Below are 18,902 nucleotides of genomic sequence, written 5' to 3' on the forward strand. Positions count from 1 at the left end.
AACAATGCAAACATAATCCTATTAGTTGTTTGATGAACACGTTTTTCTTCAGACACGCACCCTGAAGCTTATCAGTTTATTTTATTACAGGGGAAGAATTTTAATCCGGATTGTAGTGGGTGGGTATTTATTGATGGGCCTTGGTGATAACAATCCAAATTGCTTCAGTCTTTTTTTATTCTGTTAAATTACAAATTCCCTTCACACAGAATAGATCAATTTCAAAGATACAGTTTAATATTTTGTTTAGTTTTCTGTAATTTCATAATTTATGGCAGGTTTGTCAGAAGTAGTTAAAGACAGTGGACACTATTGGTAATTGTCAAAGACCAGTCTTCTCACTTGCTGTATCTAAACATATGCATAAAAGAACAAACCATTGAAAATTTGAGCTCAAATGGTCGTCGAAGTTGTGAGATATGAATGAAGTAAACAAACACCCTTGTCGCACGAAGTTGTGTGCTTTTATATATGGTTGATTTCGAGACCTCAAATTCTAAACTTAAGGTCTCGAAATCAAATTCATTGAACCATAGAGTAAGGACAGAGTGAACATTACTTCTTTCTCGAAAACTACGTCACTTCAGCGGGAGCCGTTTCTCACAATGTTTTATACTATCAACCTCTCCCCATTACTCTTTACCAAGAAAGGTTTTATGCCAAAAATTATTTTGAGTAATTACCAAGTGTCCACTGCCTTTAAAATAAATGTGACAAACTTTTGGTTGTGTCAGTTCTTTACAAGTTTTGTTGACACGATTTTTAGGAGAATTTTGAGTGGCAAAGAACAGAGGGGCTGATACCCGTTGTAAAGGCACTTAAAACGATCCATGGGGTGGGGGGGGGGGTCAATAAAAGACTAGAATTTGTTTACCTGGCATTAAATTGCATGTTGTTTAAATTTCTATGAGGGGAGTCAGATGATCAGTGACATGTTGTTAATGGACATTCATGGTTTTAAAAGGTATATTTACACGCCACTAACAATTAAAATATAACTTGAAGTCAGTTTCAGAAATATAATAATAGACATATGTTTATTTACTGAATATGGTACGACCCCAATTATTAAATTTATGATGAGAACATGATATTTTTATGGTACATAAACAAACATGAACAAAAATGGAAATGAGCAATGGCTTGAGCTTTTATACAATCGAATGAAAACAAGATATTACTCCATCAGCTTTGTAGCCAAAACACTATCCCCACACTTACAAATCACTCAGACCCATTGTATTAGCTGCCATCGCTGTGGCCAAACAATACAAACATGCAACTTCGCTACCATAGCACCGCGCGCCGTTTCACCCGCTAGCCCTGCGTAGATCTGTAACCCCTGGGAGGGGAAACTCCAATCCGTGTCTTTGATTGGCTATCATATACGCACAAAATATGAAACGCTGTGCATCTTCAAAAAGCTCCATACGCCGAAACGCGTGCGTATAAAGATGTACGTATTCACGTTTTTTGTCACGCAACACTGAACGCCAATGCAAGTCAATGACTTTTATTACCCACAGCGCATCCAGCGTGTGCGCCACTAACGCCCAACACAGAATGGATCAACCACAGGACTAATGTAATATCCCATATATTTGGATATTTGGGAGTTACACTTCCAGGGGTTATGATCGAGCAATGCATGCTGGGAAAAAATGGCGCGGGGAGATCGATCACCCATAGGAACGAGGTTGGGAAACGTGTACACGCCCAGCCCACAACTCTCAGCCAATCAAAGCTCTCCATCGACCCCCAGTGAGGGCGCGGTTTTGACTAATGACCTCATATGCAAGGGATAAACAGAACCTCTAAATCGATAACAGATTAGTTTTTGTATCTTATATACAATACAACAAAAAGACAAAGATGTGTTTGAATATTTGACATGTTACAAAAATAAAGACCCATGTTTTACTTTAAACGGTAAACAGATAATACATCATGTCAAAAAAGTGATATAACATTTTAAAACACTGAAGTTGTCATGGTTGAACAGTTCCATTCCATTGTCTGTAATAGAAAAAACATTACTAATGAACAACAGTTGGTACACAGAAATCACTGGTGACAAACATTCTTCAAAAGTTTAGGACCATTCAACTGAACACTGAAGTGCTTCATTTGGGAAACCATTTCAATTTAACTACTCATTTCAATATCCTTGACTTTCAGTTAGTTTTAGGGTACAGTCATCCATTCTCTGAAACATTGAGACGGGAGTGAAGTTATGAGAAATTTCTTTCATATAATCTAAAAGAACACTTTGTGTCCAGTGTGGTATAAGTACTACCAAACCCTCAGTTCCAAACCCTTTTTTCCCCCCTGGTTAGGCCGCCGGTGATCTTCATCAGATTTTGTTGATATCTTTGTTAACAGTTGTTAAATTCTCTGTTGATTTGTTCTATTCAGTGCAGTACAATATTTCAAACAACTTGCAGTGGTTCAAAAAGAGTGTCACACCTGATTGAATACATATCTAATAAGTAGTCTTAATTGGAAATGGTAATTTATGTATTAGTCGACTGTAGCTGATAAAGGAAGCAACATTATTAATTTGCAAGCTCAGTTAAGGTGAGTAATATTATTAATTATAAATATTAACAGTACTTAATAATGGTATTTTTGTTCAGTTACATGAAAAGGTACAATAAAAAAAATCCCCACAACACATACAGCACCCTTAAGAGCAAATTCTCAACAAGGTCTTCATGATTTTACTCTGTTGAATACTAGTTTGTGCCAACTTGTAACCAACACTCAGTGGTTACAAGTATTTCAGTCTCAGTATGAGAAAGGACTAAGAGAAGTTTATTATTTGAGATGTGTCAGATGAAGGCTAGAATGGAGACAGATAACATTATACAAATGTTCAAATGGAATGAGGCAAAATACTGTGTGTAATACCTGGGCCCAATTTCATGGCTCTGCTTACCGCAAAATTCTGCGCTTTCGATCGCGATTCCCTGCTTACGTGCAAGCGCCGAATCTCTGCGCTAGCCTTGTAAGCATAGAATGCCTAGAAACGTGAAGTACGCACGCGCAGAAGCCCAAATTCGCGGCTAACCCGTGAAATACGCTTGCCGTAAGCACAGAATTTCCTGCTTCCGTAAGCGTCGATTCTGTGCTTACGGTAAGCAGAGCCATGAAATTGGGCCCTGGTAAAGCCCGGTTCATACTTCCTGCAAATGCGAATGCGATGCGAATTTGATGTGAATTTGACGTCACAACCCCTTTTTTTGCTGCAATATTTGCAAGAGAGTTGAGCCCAGCTCAACTCAGTGCGAACTTCGTTGTGAATTTGTGACGCATTCGCATTCCCAGGAAGTATGTTCCGGGCTTAACACTGTAAGGCAACACTTTTTCACACACAGATTGAATTTATGAATGTCAAGAGAGTCAATTACGCAGGGAGTGACAATCAGAGAGTCATTCACTCTATAAGAGAATCAATTAATCTATCATTAAGAGATTTAATTACTAATCAGAGTCATCAATGACACCAGAGCGTCCCTACATTTTGCGCACATGGACTCGTTGCTTGGTGATTGCAGTCTCTATGAGGTTCTTGCATATCATAATTGAGTTCAGAATGTGGAAAAATTTGTGTTTTTTCTCTTCTATGCTTTTTCTAACATTCTAAGGTTGCTTTAAGTATCCCGAGGAGGAGATGTCAATAGTTTTTATTTAATTTTGGAAGAAAATGTTTAAAAACACCTTTTTAACCATTAAAATCTAAATATAGGGACAGTAATCTCCAATATCGGCACTGATGGACTAACCAGCTGTTTTTCCCTAACACCCCCCCCAGGCTAAATAGCCGCCAATGTCTGCAATTCAAATTTGAGGTGTTGACAGATGCCCCATTACAGGATAAACTGAAATAGCAGGTCCAGTGGTTCTTGTTTCCAGGGTTTGCAACCAATTGGCCAGTGACAGCTGTCACTTGTTCCAGGGTTAAGAGAGTCAAGAACTCTAACACAGTTACTGACCCTCACAGAGTCACTGACTCGGTCAATATCTCGAGTCTATCAGAGAGTCATTGCGTCTGAAAGAGAAAATGACTCTAAGAGAGTCAATGACTCTATCTTCAGGAGATTTATTAATCAGAAAGTAAAATTTTATAAAATTCATTGAAGACTCTATAAGTGAGTCAATGACTCTAACAGAGTCACCAACACTAACAGAGTCATCATAACTAACACAGTCACTTACTCAGTCACTATATCTACATGTATCATCACAGAGTCATTGACTTTGAGAGAGCCAATGACTATAAGAGCATCAATGACTCTATGAGAGTCAAATGAATCATTGACTAAACCCAAACTGACTCATCACTGAGATTAAGAGAATAAAGCCTGGTTCATATTTCCTGCGAATGCTTCAGGCGAAGCGATTTTATCTGCGTCATAAAAGGAAATGGAGCGCGTACCGATTGTCACCAAAATTCGCTTTGCATTTGCAGGAAGTATGAACCGGACTTTAAGAGGCATGGCAGTTGCAAAATGTAACATATAGAAAAAGACTCATAAAGTAAGAAGCCACTTTAGTGGAGTTGACATCAGTTGAATCTATAGTAGATTTTATATGTTATGTTCTACAAGAATGGTGGACTTTTAAGACGCTAGGTGGCCACATACTTTACCAGGTAAATCCATTGTTCTCGGTTAAGTGCGCATGCCCAGATCTACGTAATCAATGGAAATTTACCTGGCCAGTCTGCTGCCACCTATCAAAAGTCTTCCATTACATGTGATATGGAAGCAGTTTTAAAGTCAGAGAGTGAAATGTAACGAGAAGAGAGAACACTGGGTGAAAAGAAGAAATGTGCTCGTGTAAGAATCAAGTAGGTTTAGCAAACAGAAAAATAAGCCCCCTTAAAATTTAGGTACCTAGAAGACAATGACTTAATATTATGTACAAAACTTATGAACATAACGTAAAAGCATTAAAAAAAGCTGCACAATGTTCGGTGTTCCTTATGATTTCATAGAAAATACCAGAGTCAGGAATTGTTCGTATCCAATCTCAATCCAACCGTTGCGGTTTGTGTCAAAGGCTTTGAAGGAGTTTGTCAAGGTCTGTATAAAAAAACAAAAAACAAAAACAAAACCAATTTAGTCATACTGAAATAAAAAATGTTCACATCAAAGATTTAGGCTTACATTTTGTATATCAGTGTGTGAACAGTTTTATTATGAGGCTTCTGGGCTCGTGACGTTAAGCCGTTGGTCCCATGTGTTATGTAACGCATGTAAAAGAACCCAGTGCACTTATCGAAAAAGAGAAGGGGTTCGCCCCAGTGTTCCTGGTCTGATTGGCAGCAAATTGCGCCACAGCATCTTGTAAAGCATTACATGGTGCTATCAGAATTAGGTCTCACAATTCAAACGTAGTCCCACACTCTGACAGGAAATACTGTATGTTACGGCGCCAGGAGCGTCACTGGGTGACGGACATGTGCGCTTTATAAGAAGCCACAATTATTATTATTATTATTGTTCTAATGGAAATGTGTTCAGAAATATGCAAAAAAATTGAAAAATACCTGGGCCCAATTCAATGTGACTACAGAATTATGTACTTACAGCGCCCGATAAAAATATATGCACAGTGAGGTGTAAGCGTGCATCTCCGCAGTAACAGGGCCATGAAGTTGGGTCCTGGAATATCTGCTATTATATAACTGACATACAGATCCTTGTCATTTGATTGGTGGAACTTACTTCACGTGACATTCACTATTACTCCCATCCACACCGGCGATCAAAAAGACCTATTCGCTCATGGGGAATAGCATTTCACATTCAACAGTTAGGATCATCCTTGTTCCCAATGTTTTTGAGCAGTACAGAGCCGCCGCATCGCTGCTAAAATAAAGGAGCACCTGTGCAAAAGGTTGTGATCCGATTTGTGCATTGTTGCCGCTACGCGGCGCTATATGATTTTTGGTTGTCAGTAATTTGTGTGATTTTTCATAATGTCATACTTTTAAAATACATCAAATGACAAGGATCTATATGTCAGTTATATAAAAAAATATTGAGTGGCTTTAATTCGTGGAATGGAAGGGATATCATCGCTCGGTAAAATTTGGACTGTTTTGAACAGTCAAAATTTTACCTTGCGATAATATTCCTCCCATTCCACTCCGAGCCACTCAATATTTGTATACTACCTTGTGCCACAAAGTCTCCCAATAGACCCTTTGCACAAAGCAACTTTCTGTCGGCCATGGCAGGGTCAAAGTAACACTTGTGGGGGTGCTAAACACACGTATTTTGCATGACTGTGTAAACAACGAGTGACCTTTGGTGAAACTTTCTGATCAATTGGAGGCGCTCGTCATAGTGGCAAGCAGGGGGTAAAGACATAATTTGGGCTGCAAGTTGTACCATACCATTCATTTGTGCATTATTTTCTTCTCAGGGAGGGGAGGGGAGGGGAAATGTGCAAGGGTTCTGGATGGGCAGGGGGTACTACGGTACTCAGGCTTATTATGAGCTACAGTGGATAAGTTTACTTAAAAGGCATGGATAAGTTTACTTAAAAGGCATCCTAGGTTTCATCATTTATAATTGCCTGAACACCAAGGAAGTGAAGATTAATGAAATTAATGAGAGAGAAATAAACAGTCCAATATAAAACAGATGCACTGACCTGGAGGGTAATACAGCATTGGATGAAGTCATCAAAAGCAATAGAGCCTTTGCCTTGTCGATCAAACTTTCGTATGAGCAAAGTGAAGAAGCGATCTGAGAGACGAAACCCTTAAAGTATAAAAATAAGAAATAAAGCCTTTACATACATGTCACACATCCTCTCATTAATGGTAAACAATGCTGTGTTAGTGTTTCAAGGCAGTGGACACTATGTAATTACTCAAAATAATTATTAGCATAAAACATTACTTGGTAAAGAGTAATGGGGATAGGTTGAGAATAAAAAATCCACAGAAAAAAACCCATGCCTGTAGAGTTTTTTTTACAGGACTTGGGAAAGTACCCAATATTGGTAATTGTCAAGGACCAGTCCTCTAATTTTGTGTATCCCAACAGTAGTATCGAATAACAAGTCTTTTATGGAAATTTTGAATCAATTGGTCATAGAAGTTGCAAGAGACTAATGCAAGAAAAAAACATCCTTGTTGAACAAATGTGTGTGCATTTAGATCCATAATAAAGGGCTTCAGGTCTGAAGTCTTTTAATATTTGGGAGATGAGATGACAGAGTACTGCATTAAAGCATTACCAGTATGAAACTGATAAGGCCATAATTACTAAGGACACAGTAGCTCCAGGGTCAACAACTAAGTTTGATTTCAGGGCCCAGCTTCATAAAGCCAGTAAGCACGTAAATTTGCTAGCTGAAACAGGTTACCACCCAAAGTTAAGTTTGCATTGTTGTGGCTAGTAGTACCCAACTCAATTTTTGCCTAGCAAAGAAATTTGTCAAGCAGTATTTTCTGCTTTAAACAACTTTTTGAAATTGGGTTCAGGTGACATCTTCAATCTTCTTATTACTTATGGCTAGAATCAGTGGCCTAATTAATTGGTGGATTTTGGTTTGACGAGGGAGAAGAGAGAAAGATAAAAGAAAAACTTAGCAAAATAATTTAATTGTAAATCAAAGCGATGTTTCCTGCAGACTGTAGGGAACAGAACATGTACCCCTAGAAAAGATGCTCCATGAAAAATATCACTCTACAATACAGCGTGACAGGCATATTACCAAAGCTGACGATGGCACGTTGCAGCTCATTCTTATCAATGGATCCTGAATTATCTCGGTCGTAGCTTCTGAATGTGGTCTGCCAGTCTGTGATGTACTTCCACAGTGAACCAAATTCCTGGAAGTTAATATTTCCACTGTGGTCTCTATCGAACATTCCGATCATCAAGCGAACAGTTTCTGGGTTGAAGGGTGTCCATGTTCCTGTACAATAAAGAACACAGGGTTTCAGTTTGAGTAAAAGTGAAAGCTTTGGGTTTCTGGATGATCTGAGGAAAGAGACAATTATGGGATTTTATGAATTGGCAGTTCAGCACACCCCAGTTAAAGGGTCTATGTACTTTTTGTTGGACAAAAAACACAATGTCCACATATTTACATTAAACTTACACAGTGTTAAGATAATGATAGTAGAAAGCTTCCCTGAAAATAATACTTGCTGAGGTGGTGTAGTTTTCAAGAAATGAGTAAAACAATGTCTTGAAAATAATTTCCGTCTCAGTGATCATGAGACCAAATTATTTTAGCATCTAAAAAGGTATTTTCATGACATTGTTTTACTCATTTCTCAAAAACTACAGCACCTCAGCAACTAATATTTTAAGGTACACTTTCTACTTTCATTATCTTCAAACGGTGTATGTTTAATGTAAATCTGTGGACATTGTGTTTTGTGTTACAACAAGTCCTGAAATCCTTTAAGTGTTGTCATCATGAGAATAGACCGTATTGAACAACCCCTTTTTGCTATGAAAAGCTGCCATCTTGTAGGGTAAACCGTATGCGCGTCCAAACGCATACATCATCGAGGCAAGCAGCACGCAACATTCTCGGTTTGATTTCTATGGGACATGCACGCACACACAAACGCAAACGCACAGACGCCATCTTGTAGGTCAGATATTTGAGCCGCGTGACGTCATATTTAATACGGTCCATACTGGGTTGGATTCTGGCCTTCTCAATGCTGGCCTTATCAAACCCCAACAGTAAAATGAATCTGGACACTTAGGCCTATAAATGTTTAGGAATAAAACAAGGAAGACAGTGGTACCACTTTAAAGGCTAACAAAAATTAAAGACAGTGGACACTATTTGTAATTGTCAAAGACTAGGCTTCACAGTTGGTGTATCTCAATATATGAATAAAATAACAAACCTGTGAAAATTTGAGCTCAACCGGTCGTCGAATTTGCGAGATAATAATGAAAGAAAATACACCCTTGTCACTCGAAGTTGTGTGCTTATGATGCTTGATTGATTTCGAGACCTCAAATTCTAAACTTGAGGTCTCAAAATCAAATGCGTGGAAAATTACTTCAACAGAGGGAGCTGTTTCTCACAATGTCGAATCAAGAAAGGTTTTATAATGATAATTATTTTGAGTAATTACCAATAGTGTGTACCAATAGTGTGTACCAATACATGTAGTGTGTTAAATACAAATGCATCTTTCATATCAACAGCTATGCTTCAAAAGAAGGGGACAAGACAAGTACTTATGTGAAATACAATACAATAAAGTTACGGTTGAATGAATTCAGGTATAAGGTTGGAGTAGGTGACTAAAGAGCATTTATTCTTAAAAGTGGGACAGGAAACCATGGTTGGTCTTTGATCAATAAAGTTCAAGTTCTTGATAATCTTTTGTTCAGCAGCTCCCCTTTCAAACCCATCACCGAATGCTCCCTGCTGAACAATGGCCACCTTACAGAACTGGACGAACTGCTATGGACTGCCCATGTTTGCACGGGGCGAACAATGCATGGGATGTTGCATTCAAAAGAATTAACAAACTGTACCTGTTGGAAAACAACATACAGTCATTCGCTCGTCCCCAGCGCCTTGCTTTAACCAAAGGCGCTGGGATGGGCAAACGTATCATGCACGCACATTGGTTTAATAATGCGCAGTCCCATCATGTATCACACTCACACTGCACCATATTTCTATGCATTGCATACATGACGTACTTCCTGAACAAGAATCTGTGCAAGCGATTAGCCCATCCCAGCGGTCCTGGATAGACTGGCCGCTGGGGCCGAGCGAACATACAGTCAGCGCTAGGCAGGCACTATAGCCTTCAAATTTTTATAATATCCCAAATAAGTAATTTTTAAGCAAATTTTTTCATCAAACTAATGCAATTTTCCAATGTATCTGATTCTCTCTGCTCACACATACTAGACAGTGTTTTTTTAATATTTTTTTTATGCAAGTCGCCTGACACACAAGGCCTGAAGGCCACTTCAAGGTGTGGGCTACAATTATTTTTTTCCAGAGGCTGTTGCCATCTACTCCTAGGGCTGAAACAGGGTTACCCCTTTCATAGTCCATACGAATGTAGGCTTGGGTATCATCAATTCGAAGCCTGGCCGGTAGAGCAGAAAGCACTACATCCCCCATGCAGCAAGTGTCACGACCGTGATCCGAACACACACCCCGCTGATCAATCACCAGTGCTTGAATCCGGTGCTCTTAACCGCTCGGCCATGACACTGCCACAAAGTGTAAGCTCAAACAGTTTGCTAGAATCAAGTTATAAACTAAACTGTGGTGTGCACAAACTTACCGTTTGATAGAGCTTGTTGAAGTTCATCCACTGAAATGGCTCCACTTCTGTCTTTGTCAACCCTGCAAAGAGTTCAAAAATTAAAAGTCAGAAGAATTCATTGGTCCATACAAAATGTATTTTTTGTGTACAGTGTACACGTAGTTATAAATCAGAAAAAATAAATAGGCGATTTGACTTAGATGCAACCACCACTTTTTCACTCATTAATTAGGCCTCATGAAAATGTTCTGACCAAAATCACAGTCAGGTACTGAGCGTGTGTACACATTACACAATATTCTTGCTCAATAATCACAGATCTTAAATTTGTATAATTGATAAATGAATAGGCCCTAACTTGAAAGTAAACTTTCTGTTATAACTAATTATAATTTTTTTAATGAGTCTCTAGTCTGATGATGACAACGACGTCCCCTGTATCCTAAATGGAGTTATTTGTGCAAACCACATTATTTGTGTCTCGAAGCGGCGCAATTTTTTGAGATGGCAGACTTTAACTCTGTTCCTGTCCCCCGTATGCGCAAATGAAAAAATTGGCTTGCGCGAATTGCCATTTTAAAAGATTGCGCCCAATACAGCTAATGCCATTGGCGTTGGCTTCAACTTGTGGGTACTCCAACTAGAAGTAAGCGGTTCGTTCTGCGCTCGTCTCCACATTAGTGGATATATACAACACCCCAGTTACTGGTTTAGAATTAGAACTAGAATGTATATTGTCTGCATCCGCATCATAAATATACAGAAATTTAGTTTCCATTGGCACATAAGAATAAAACAATGCAACTATTAGATTGTTACACAGATTTAAAGGACAGAAAAAGACCATGCCAGGCAGCCAGCCTCACCCTCCGCCACCACAAAATCCACAACCAAAATATTGCAGTCAATCCAGACCTATTGTACCTTAGCCCAATCATCTGAATGTAATACCAGGTCATACCACCCAAGTAAACACAGTCTATTCCCAAACTCATTTTCCCAAGAATCATCATCTGGTGGATTTCTTTCCCCGGCAACATCTTTGCCTTGCCTGCCTTTTAGTTCAGAGTTGAGGTATTCTGGGGAGTGGTGGCTGCTCACAAAGCAGCCACAGTTTTTTTTTACTTGCAATTTGTACAAACATACAGAAAATGTCAAAATTTGCTAGAATGACAGAAAATGTCAAATTTTTGAAAAAGGAATATGACAGAAAATGCAAAAATTTCGAAAAAGGAATACAGCGCCCCAGTTACTGGGTGGGTCTAAGTAATATAGTATACCGAGTAGAACTTTAGAAGTATTGCGATACAATGAGCGCCTCCCCTTGGAATTGGAACGAGGGCAGGGCCAAAGTGGTGAAGGCGTGTGCTTTTACTCATAAGCCACCCATACCACCCTAGAAGAAGACAATGACTCCTGGAGGTAGCTTTAAGCTGAGATGGGTGGGTCAAATGAATAATTATTTGTATTAAAAAAAATTGCCCTTCCAAACTAACCTAAAATGCCTTTAGGGGAATAGAACTAAGGGAATCAATGTGTGGAGAAGAGGTTTTCAACTAGTGGTTTAAACCCAACGAGGCCTGGTTCTTTGATAATTTTACCGAGACAAAGTCGAGGTAAATTATCAAGAACCAGGCCTCGGCAGGTTTAAACTACAAGTTGAAAACCGATTCAACACACTTTGATTCCCATTCATAAATACCTTTTCAGTAAAAAAATATCAACACTTTTGGTCAAAAAGTAAAATAACTGCAGAAATTATAACTGTTTTAGTCTATAATTGTTCAATGATTTCTTTCCACACAACACCCCTCCAGCTATAAACAGAAATGGTAAGACCCTCCGACGCCCTCGGGTAAACAACTTTTAAGGGAATGCTGAGCGCATCGCGCATATCGCGTGATATCGCGTGATGTGGCACAACTGTCCCGGCCGTTGCTATCGACCAATAGGAATGAAGAAACTGTCTTATGCACAGACTGCAAGCTCGCGTGTCACGCCCATGTTTCAACACTTTTACAATTATATAGAATACAAGGCCACATTAGATTTACCAAGTCCTCTCGGCAGTGCTTCAACTGGCACTACACAGGGTTAGGGTTAGGGTTAGGGGTGGCCATGTAATGCTGTATTCTATAGTTATATTACTCCTGAATAAGCCATTGGATTTTTAAAGTTATTATAGTCTACTTTATATTTATAAACCATTTCTGAAACAAATTTAACTTTCACAAATGTAAGTAAATATACACTGACAGGTACTTCAGAGTGTTTAATTAAGTTAATGTTTAACTCACTTGCTGAATACATTCCAAAGGAACTGTTGCTGTTGTTGATCTGGAACTGCCATTTCGAAACAAAAACCAAACACTCGAAAGCAGAAAATGAGCTCTCTAAACCCCGAGTTGAATTGAATCAGTAAGAAATCACAATACTAAACTGCCCTTGTTCCTGAACTTCAAACTACACATATCTAAGTTAAAAATGCAGACACATTGAGGTATCAGACTAAATAGTCAGACACCCATTTTTCTGGACCAAGCCTCTTATTTTGAACCTGTGTAAGAAGGTGCCAGACGTAATAGGTAAACAGTGAACTCTGTTAAAAATATTGACAACGGTAGTTTTCCACTTGTTCTTAAATATTGTGAGATGACTGTTTAGAAAAAAAATAACATAGTGTCAAAATTTAGTAAAGAGTACAAATGGATGAGTTATCTCTTCGCTTGAAGTCAATAACTGTAGGTGTTAGAGAAGTCTCGTTATTTTGCCTGTGTTGTGTGGCTACGTATTTACTTCGTGTCCGCCACAGCTACAGCATTGAACCAGCATGGCGAGTTGACAGTGACCAGTCGTTGTATGTGAATGGACATTATGCACAACAATGGGAAATTATGTGAGTGAATTTTTTTAAATACAAATTGAGCATTTTTAAACTCACAAATTGTGTGATAAGATGAGCCTTCAATTAAGAATTATGCAAGTGCAGCAAGTGATCAAGATTCAAGTGAAGTGGTATTTTGATTAATATTATAAGCTATGTATGTTGGTTACACATGTTACAATACAACATAAAATGGATAATTTTACACACAAATATGTAACATTACTTCGTTCATACTGCACAGATTAAAAAGATATGTGTAGGCCTATACTTTTTTTCTTTAAAATTCACTATTTCACCTTCCTAAGACCGATGGCGCACTGCCAAGACAGCCCACGCCCAACTGGTATTGTAATTGGCTGGTCCTACTATTTGCTGTCAACTTGTTGCCAACAGCCGTCAACTGGCCGTCAACACAACCACTACGCAGAAGGCAGATGTGGATTAGTCTTGACCCAAGATGTCGGCCACCATTTAATACGAAGCGCAGTATATAATTACACCCCAAATGGCAGGCCAAGACTTTTGACGTGGCCAAACGACATCTGATGGTGGCTGCTGACAGAGACTGTAAACCTTTCAGGAACTAGGAAGTGCATGTACTCGCCGCCGCTGACTGCAAGGCTTGGCAAGCTGTCCTAGTAGGAGCCGGTCTATGGGATAGAACAGGTTCTTTGTAATGCACCCTACAGAGTGTAACGGGTGTAATCACAGGACAAGAAGTGTCTCTGCTGTACTTCAAGAACTTAACTGGCCATCCTTACAGAGTACAGGAGCGATGCACTCAAAGTCACCTGACCATGATGTACAACATCCACTACACAGTGTCACAGCGACATTGCCTGGAACCAATACCTCACACCCATCCAACTACATCAGCTTAGAGATCACAAATCCTGTTTCGTCACCCCTTACACTAAGTCTTCAGTGTACACTGACTACTCCTTCCCATGTTTTCAGGACTGGAACAGTCTTGCGGTAAACCCAGTGTAAGAAAAATTTTTCAATGCCTTCAAACTCGCACTGAGGGATCATTGACATATGTATAGTTTTATTTGCAGGATGTTCACCATAGGATCATATGGAAATATTAAGTTCATTCACTTTTGCTCTCACATTTGACTTTGCTACTTCCATTGCATTCAGTACTTTTGCAGTAAGTTTTGTGTGAATATGGATAGGCTTTTTATAAGGCTTCATTTAGCTTTCATTATGCAGAGCCCGAATCTACAGGTATAAAGGTATACAGGTATTCAGGTATCATCAACTGAAGTAGTTCGTCAACACCATCCTTTTGTTTTTATCTCACTATCTGAACACATTTGTCCACTTGATGGCAGTTCATACTATTTTACTTGGACCTGTGCGCAACACGCAGTGGATCTCATCCTCACACATTTGAGGCAATTCTTCTTAGAGAGGAAGTTGTTTGGTTAATGCTTCAGTTTTTTGCAGTTTATGTCTATGAGAATAACCTCCAACTGTTGTCATGTGATTCTCTTTCAGACCCTCTGCTCTCGTTACTGATGTTGAAAGCGATGAATTAAATGGTAAGAAACCAAACTTGACTGCTGCAAAAGAATCTAAAGTTCAGGCCAGGATTCAAAGTTATTTCCTGTTGCTAAGTCATTTGTGTCAACACATGAACCCTGTATGTACATTGGTTGCAGGCACAACATTTCTGCTACTTAAAGCCATTGGACCCTTTCGGTAAACAGTATTGTCCAAGTCCCACACTTCGTGTATCACAACTTCTATATAAAATAACAAACCTGTGAAAATTTAGGCTCAATCGGTCGTAGGAGTCGGGAGAAAATAACGGGAAAACCAACCCTTGTATCTGCACGTTTCGCCGTGCCATGACATGTGTTTAAAATAAATCAGTAATTCTCAATATCGAGAATTGATATTGTTTTACTGTTTTCTCAAAAAGTTAAGCATTTCATGGAATAATATTTCAAGAAAGGTCTTTCACCACTACCTTCTGTAAACCCTTTAAGTTATTTGTAAATCTGTGAACTTTTTTGTTTCTGTACTGAAACAGTCCAATATTGGCTTTAAGCGCAAAATATGGCATTATAGGCCTACATTTGTGGGTAAGTTTACCAAATTGACAAAAAAATCATATCACTTGTATGTAGTTCTAGCTATATTGCAAAGTCCAAATCTTTTGTTTTTCGGATTTTAGTAGATAAATACCAGCTTGATATATTTTTCGATGCACCTGTGGTTGTCATTAGAGCCAGTTTGTGTCTGGTGTTAGTGGCTTAACATGAAATTACATCACACTGATCAAAAGAGTAGCAGCTTGAGATAAATCTCAGTTATAAATTCAGGGCATCGGATTTGGCTATATCAGCAGCTTCTTGTTTAATAGTTGTACTCTGTGTTTCTGTGTTTCTGTGTTTTATCTAATATGACAGTTTTGTATGCCCTGTATTGATGATACATGTAAGTCTTAGGTCTTCTATACATGACACTGTGGAAGTGTCGTGGCTGAGCACCAAATTAAAACTCTGGTGTTTCTGATTAGCAGAGTGTGGGTTTGAATCCAGACAATTAACCATTGCTTCGTCCTTTGAATGGCACGTCAAGTCATTGTTCCCATGTGTCGTGTACTGCATAAGAGAACCCAGTGCACTTATCAAAAAGAGGGCTCGCCCCGGTGTTCCTGGCTGTGGCTGTTGCTGTTGTATGCGCTGTAGCACCTTGTAAACACGTATAAGGTGCTAAATGATTGGGTCTCAGAATTCATCACTGCAATAACCTATCTGTCTGAAAGTTTGTATAAACTCCTTGAGTACCTTGTTTGGTAGATACGTACGCTATAATGTTTCGATGTTATTATTAATATTATTTTATTTCAGAACTTCTTATTGTGACAAAGGAACCCAACCTGCAGCTTCTTAAGATTCCCAAGCATTCTCAGCAATCTAAGGTGCTCCCTTTTATGCAACTTCAAAATGAGGTAACCTTGGTTACAGGGAATGCTTCCCTTAGTGACAGACAACCGAAAGCATTAGCAACGGGCTATTTGGAGCCGTACCAGTCTATGCTGCAAGTCCGGAAACAGGTTAGTACTGAGGTTAAGCTATATTTATTTGTAATTTTTTGTATGAGAGGTTGCCTAACTCTGCCGGACAGCCACTTCAAGGTGAAGGCTACACTTTAGCAGAAAATATTGCTTCACAATTTCTGCTTACCCGAGTTCTGTGAAAAAATACCACAGGCATGTTACTCGGGTGAGATTCAAATCCACGACCCTTACAATTCTTTATTCTTTGTTATCGCAAGGGTCGTGGGTTCGAATTTTACTCGAGTACATGTAACATCCTGTGATATCTTTCACAGGACTCGGGAAAGTACTGAGTATACAGTGCTAACACATTAATGTATGGGTAAAAACCAAAATTAATATTCTTTATCTCTGATGCAAATTTAACGTCTCTTATAATTTCTGCTTAGCGAGAATGAGCAGGATACCGATCCCAGATGGTACATGTTACATGGTATTTTGACTTATAACCATAATCAGCCGAGCATAATTTTGTTGTGCTTAGCCATTTTTTGTTGGTCAATCAGTTCTATGAAATTGGGCCCTGATGTTTCAGTTGATAAAATTGGACTTTCTGACGGCTGCAGATATGGTACCTGCCGTCGATTTCACCAAACTTTTCCTAACTTAGGATTAATATTAGGACTTACGACAAGTCCCAACCCTGCACTGTAGCATGCAGACCTTAAGATTAAGGACGAGTCCTAACTCTTTGTGAAATTGACCCCAGGCAATTATCCATGCTTTACGTAGTTCTGAGCTTGCAGAAACTTCTGAAAAGGATGGGTTTTTTTTGTAAGTCTGTTGTCACCTGGTGTCCCCAAGGAGAGTAATGATTCTTGGCCAAGGCTAAGTCCTTACGCTTAACTGATATTGACACTAAGCTTGGGCGATATCGATTTATTTTATTCACGATATATCGCTGACAATATATCGCGATATTCGATATAATCGCGATTAATTAAATTTGACTTCATCAGTCTTCAAACTCCCAGTGAAAGTTGTAGAAGAGACAGTCATAGCACAAGAGAGGTGTTCTAATGACCTATTCTTTTGGTTTCACTCCAAAGCTATGGGGTGCAAGATGTCTCAGCTAGGAAATACATCGCGATATTGCGATATTTAATCGATATCACGATATATCACGATATATCACGATATATTGCGATATATCGATATTTCGATTTAAACCAAATTGATCCGATATCGAAATCATTTACAAATTGGTATCGCGATATTCGATAGATAATATCGTGATATCGCCCAAGCTTAATTGACACAATTCCACTCTAGTAAATATTTTCTTTGTTGGTTCATCATTTGATTTCTTTTATAACAGGTGATAGTTGTTGTTACTGCTGATTGGACTGTCCTATGTTTTGATCACAATCTCAATCTACTGTGGGAAACAAAGCTTATGACTGTATCTATAGAGAGATATTTTATCAGGTAAGAACAACCACTTGCTGAACTACTTAATTATACATGTATTTTAGTATTTTTTAATGAATCTTGACACCAGCGTCTGCTCATTTTTGGTTAAACTGGTTTGTCCGTAAACACTGCATCATATAATAATGTGCACTGCACTTTATAATACACACAGGGAAATTGACTCACAAAAAGGCACAACCAAGATTATGATGATGTCATCAGGTGATTTGGGTCAGTTGTATTAAACGCAGTGGAAACTATTGGTTATTACTCAAAATAATTATAAGAATAAAACCTTATTGGTAACGAGTAATGGGGAGCTGTTGATAGTAAAAAAAACATTGTGAGAAACGGCTCCCTCTGAGGTTAGTAGTTTTCGAGAAAGGAGTAATTTGCCACGAATTTGATTTCAAGACCTCAGAATTGGATTTTGAAGTCTTGAAATCAAGCATCTGAAAGCACACAACATTGTGACAAGGGTGTTTTTTCTTTCTTTATTATCGCGCAACTTTGACAACAAATTGAGCTCAAATTTTCACAGGTATGTTTTTGTTTGCATATGTTGAGATACACCAAGTGCGAAGACTGTTCTTTGGCAATTACCAAAAGTGTCCAGTGTCTTTAAATAAGTAGAACAAACAAGATTTGTAACCTGTGATTTTACACTCGGTGAAACCTGAAGTTTGAGACCAATACCTAACAGCATAGGATGAAAAGCCTGCATTTTAGCCTGCTTGAAAAACTGTACCTACCAAACCTTTTTTTGAACACACTTGTTGTAGACATACTGTCAGAATTACCCCCCATTCTAATGTATGGTGTTTATTTTTGCAGGAGCAGATAACACTAATGAATATGTATGTTTAAGTTTACAGGGGCAGATCCACTAATGAATATGCATTTTTCTCCCCAGCGGTTGTGAACTCTTGTTATTATGCTAATTTTGTAACTTGGTTTATGAATAGAAGTGCAGAGGTCAGTGCCTTCACTTTCCTTTGTACTTGTCTGGTCACACAGGTTGGTGTGAATAATTATGTCTTGTTGTGCATTGAAGGATTGAGCTACTTTGCATGAAGTGTGGTATGCAAGATTTTAGGGAGTGGCAGTAGTCTCACATATAGGTTCTTATGGAAGAAGGATCATGAAATTTTGAGTGAGAGAAAGATAGAGAGAATTTGAATGGGTATTTGGAAGTGCCTATATCTCAACAGTGTCACGCTACAATTGTTAACCTTTGA

General features: G+C 38.7%; 2 protein-coding genes across 2 annotated transcripts in view; one reads left to right on the plus strand and one right to left on the minus strand.

Annotated features, from left to right (window-relative positions):
- Positions 1–3,192: 3,192 nt before the first annotated feature.
- LOC117289627 (programmed cell death protein 6-like) lies at positions 3,193–12,738 on the minus strand. Its single transcript, XM_033770833.1, has 5 exons — positions 12,589–12,738; positions 10,310–10,371; positions 7,738–7,941; positions 6,667–6,776; positions 3,193–5,087 (listed from the first exon to the last, which is right to left on the minus strand). The coding sequence occupies exons 1-5, from the start codon at positions 12,639–12,641 to the stop codon at positions 4,986–4,988; spliced, it is 531 nt and encodes a 176-aa protein (XP_033626724.1). The 5' UTR covers positions 12,642–12,738; the 3' UTR covers positions 3,193–4,985.
- Positions 12,739–12,857: 119 nt separating this feature from the next.
- Positions 12,858–18,902, plus strand: part of LOC117288891 — a 33,317-nt gene continuing 27,272 nt past the window's right edge. Inside the window, exons 1-4 of the mRNA XM_033769759.1 lie at positions 12,858–13,187; positions 14,682–14,725; positions 16,043–16,248; positions 17,570–17,679. Coding sequence (XP_033625650.1) covers positions 12,997–13,187; positions 14,682–14,725; positions 16,043–16,248; positions 17,570–17,679 — 551 coding nt within the window. The 5' untranslated portion in view covers positions 12,858–12,996. The remainder of the gene's footprint in view (positions 13,188–14,681; positions 14,726–16,042; positions 16,249–17,569; positions 17,680–18,902) is intronic.

This window comes from Asterias rubens, chromosome 4 (genome assembly GCF_902459465.1).
Source record: "Asterias rubens chromosome 4, eAstRub1.3, whole genome shotgun sequence".
Classification (NCBI taxonomy): domain Eukaryota; kingdom Metazoa; phylum Echinodermata; class Asteroidea; order Forcipulatida; family Asteriidae; genus Asterias; species Asterias rubens.

What these genes read in the sequence shown, in the direction of transcription:
- LOC117289627 (XM_033770833.1), bottom strand. Translation starts at nt 12,641, where the DNA reads ATGGCAGTTCCAGATCAACAACAGCAACAGTTCCTTTGGAATGTATTC. An exon ending in TCAACAAGCTCTATCAAACG is followed by an intron (nt 7,942 to 10,309) that starts GTAAGTTTGTGC and finishes TTTATTGTACAG; the next exon opens with GAACATGGACACCCTTCAAC. An exon ending in ACGTGCCATCGTCAGCTTTG is followed by an intron (nt 6,777 to 7,737) that starts GTAATATGCCTG and finishes TTATACTTTAAG; the next exon opens with GGTTTCGTCTCTCAGATCGC.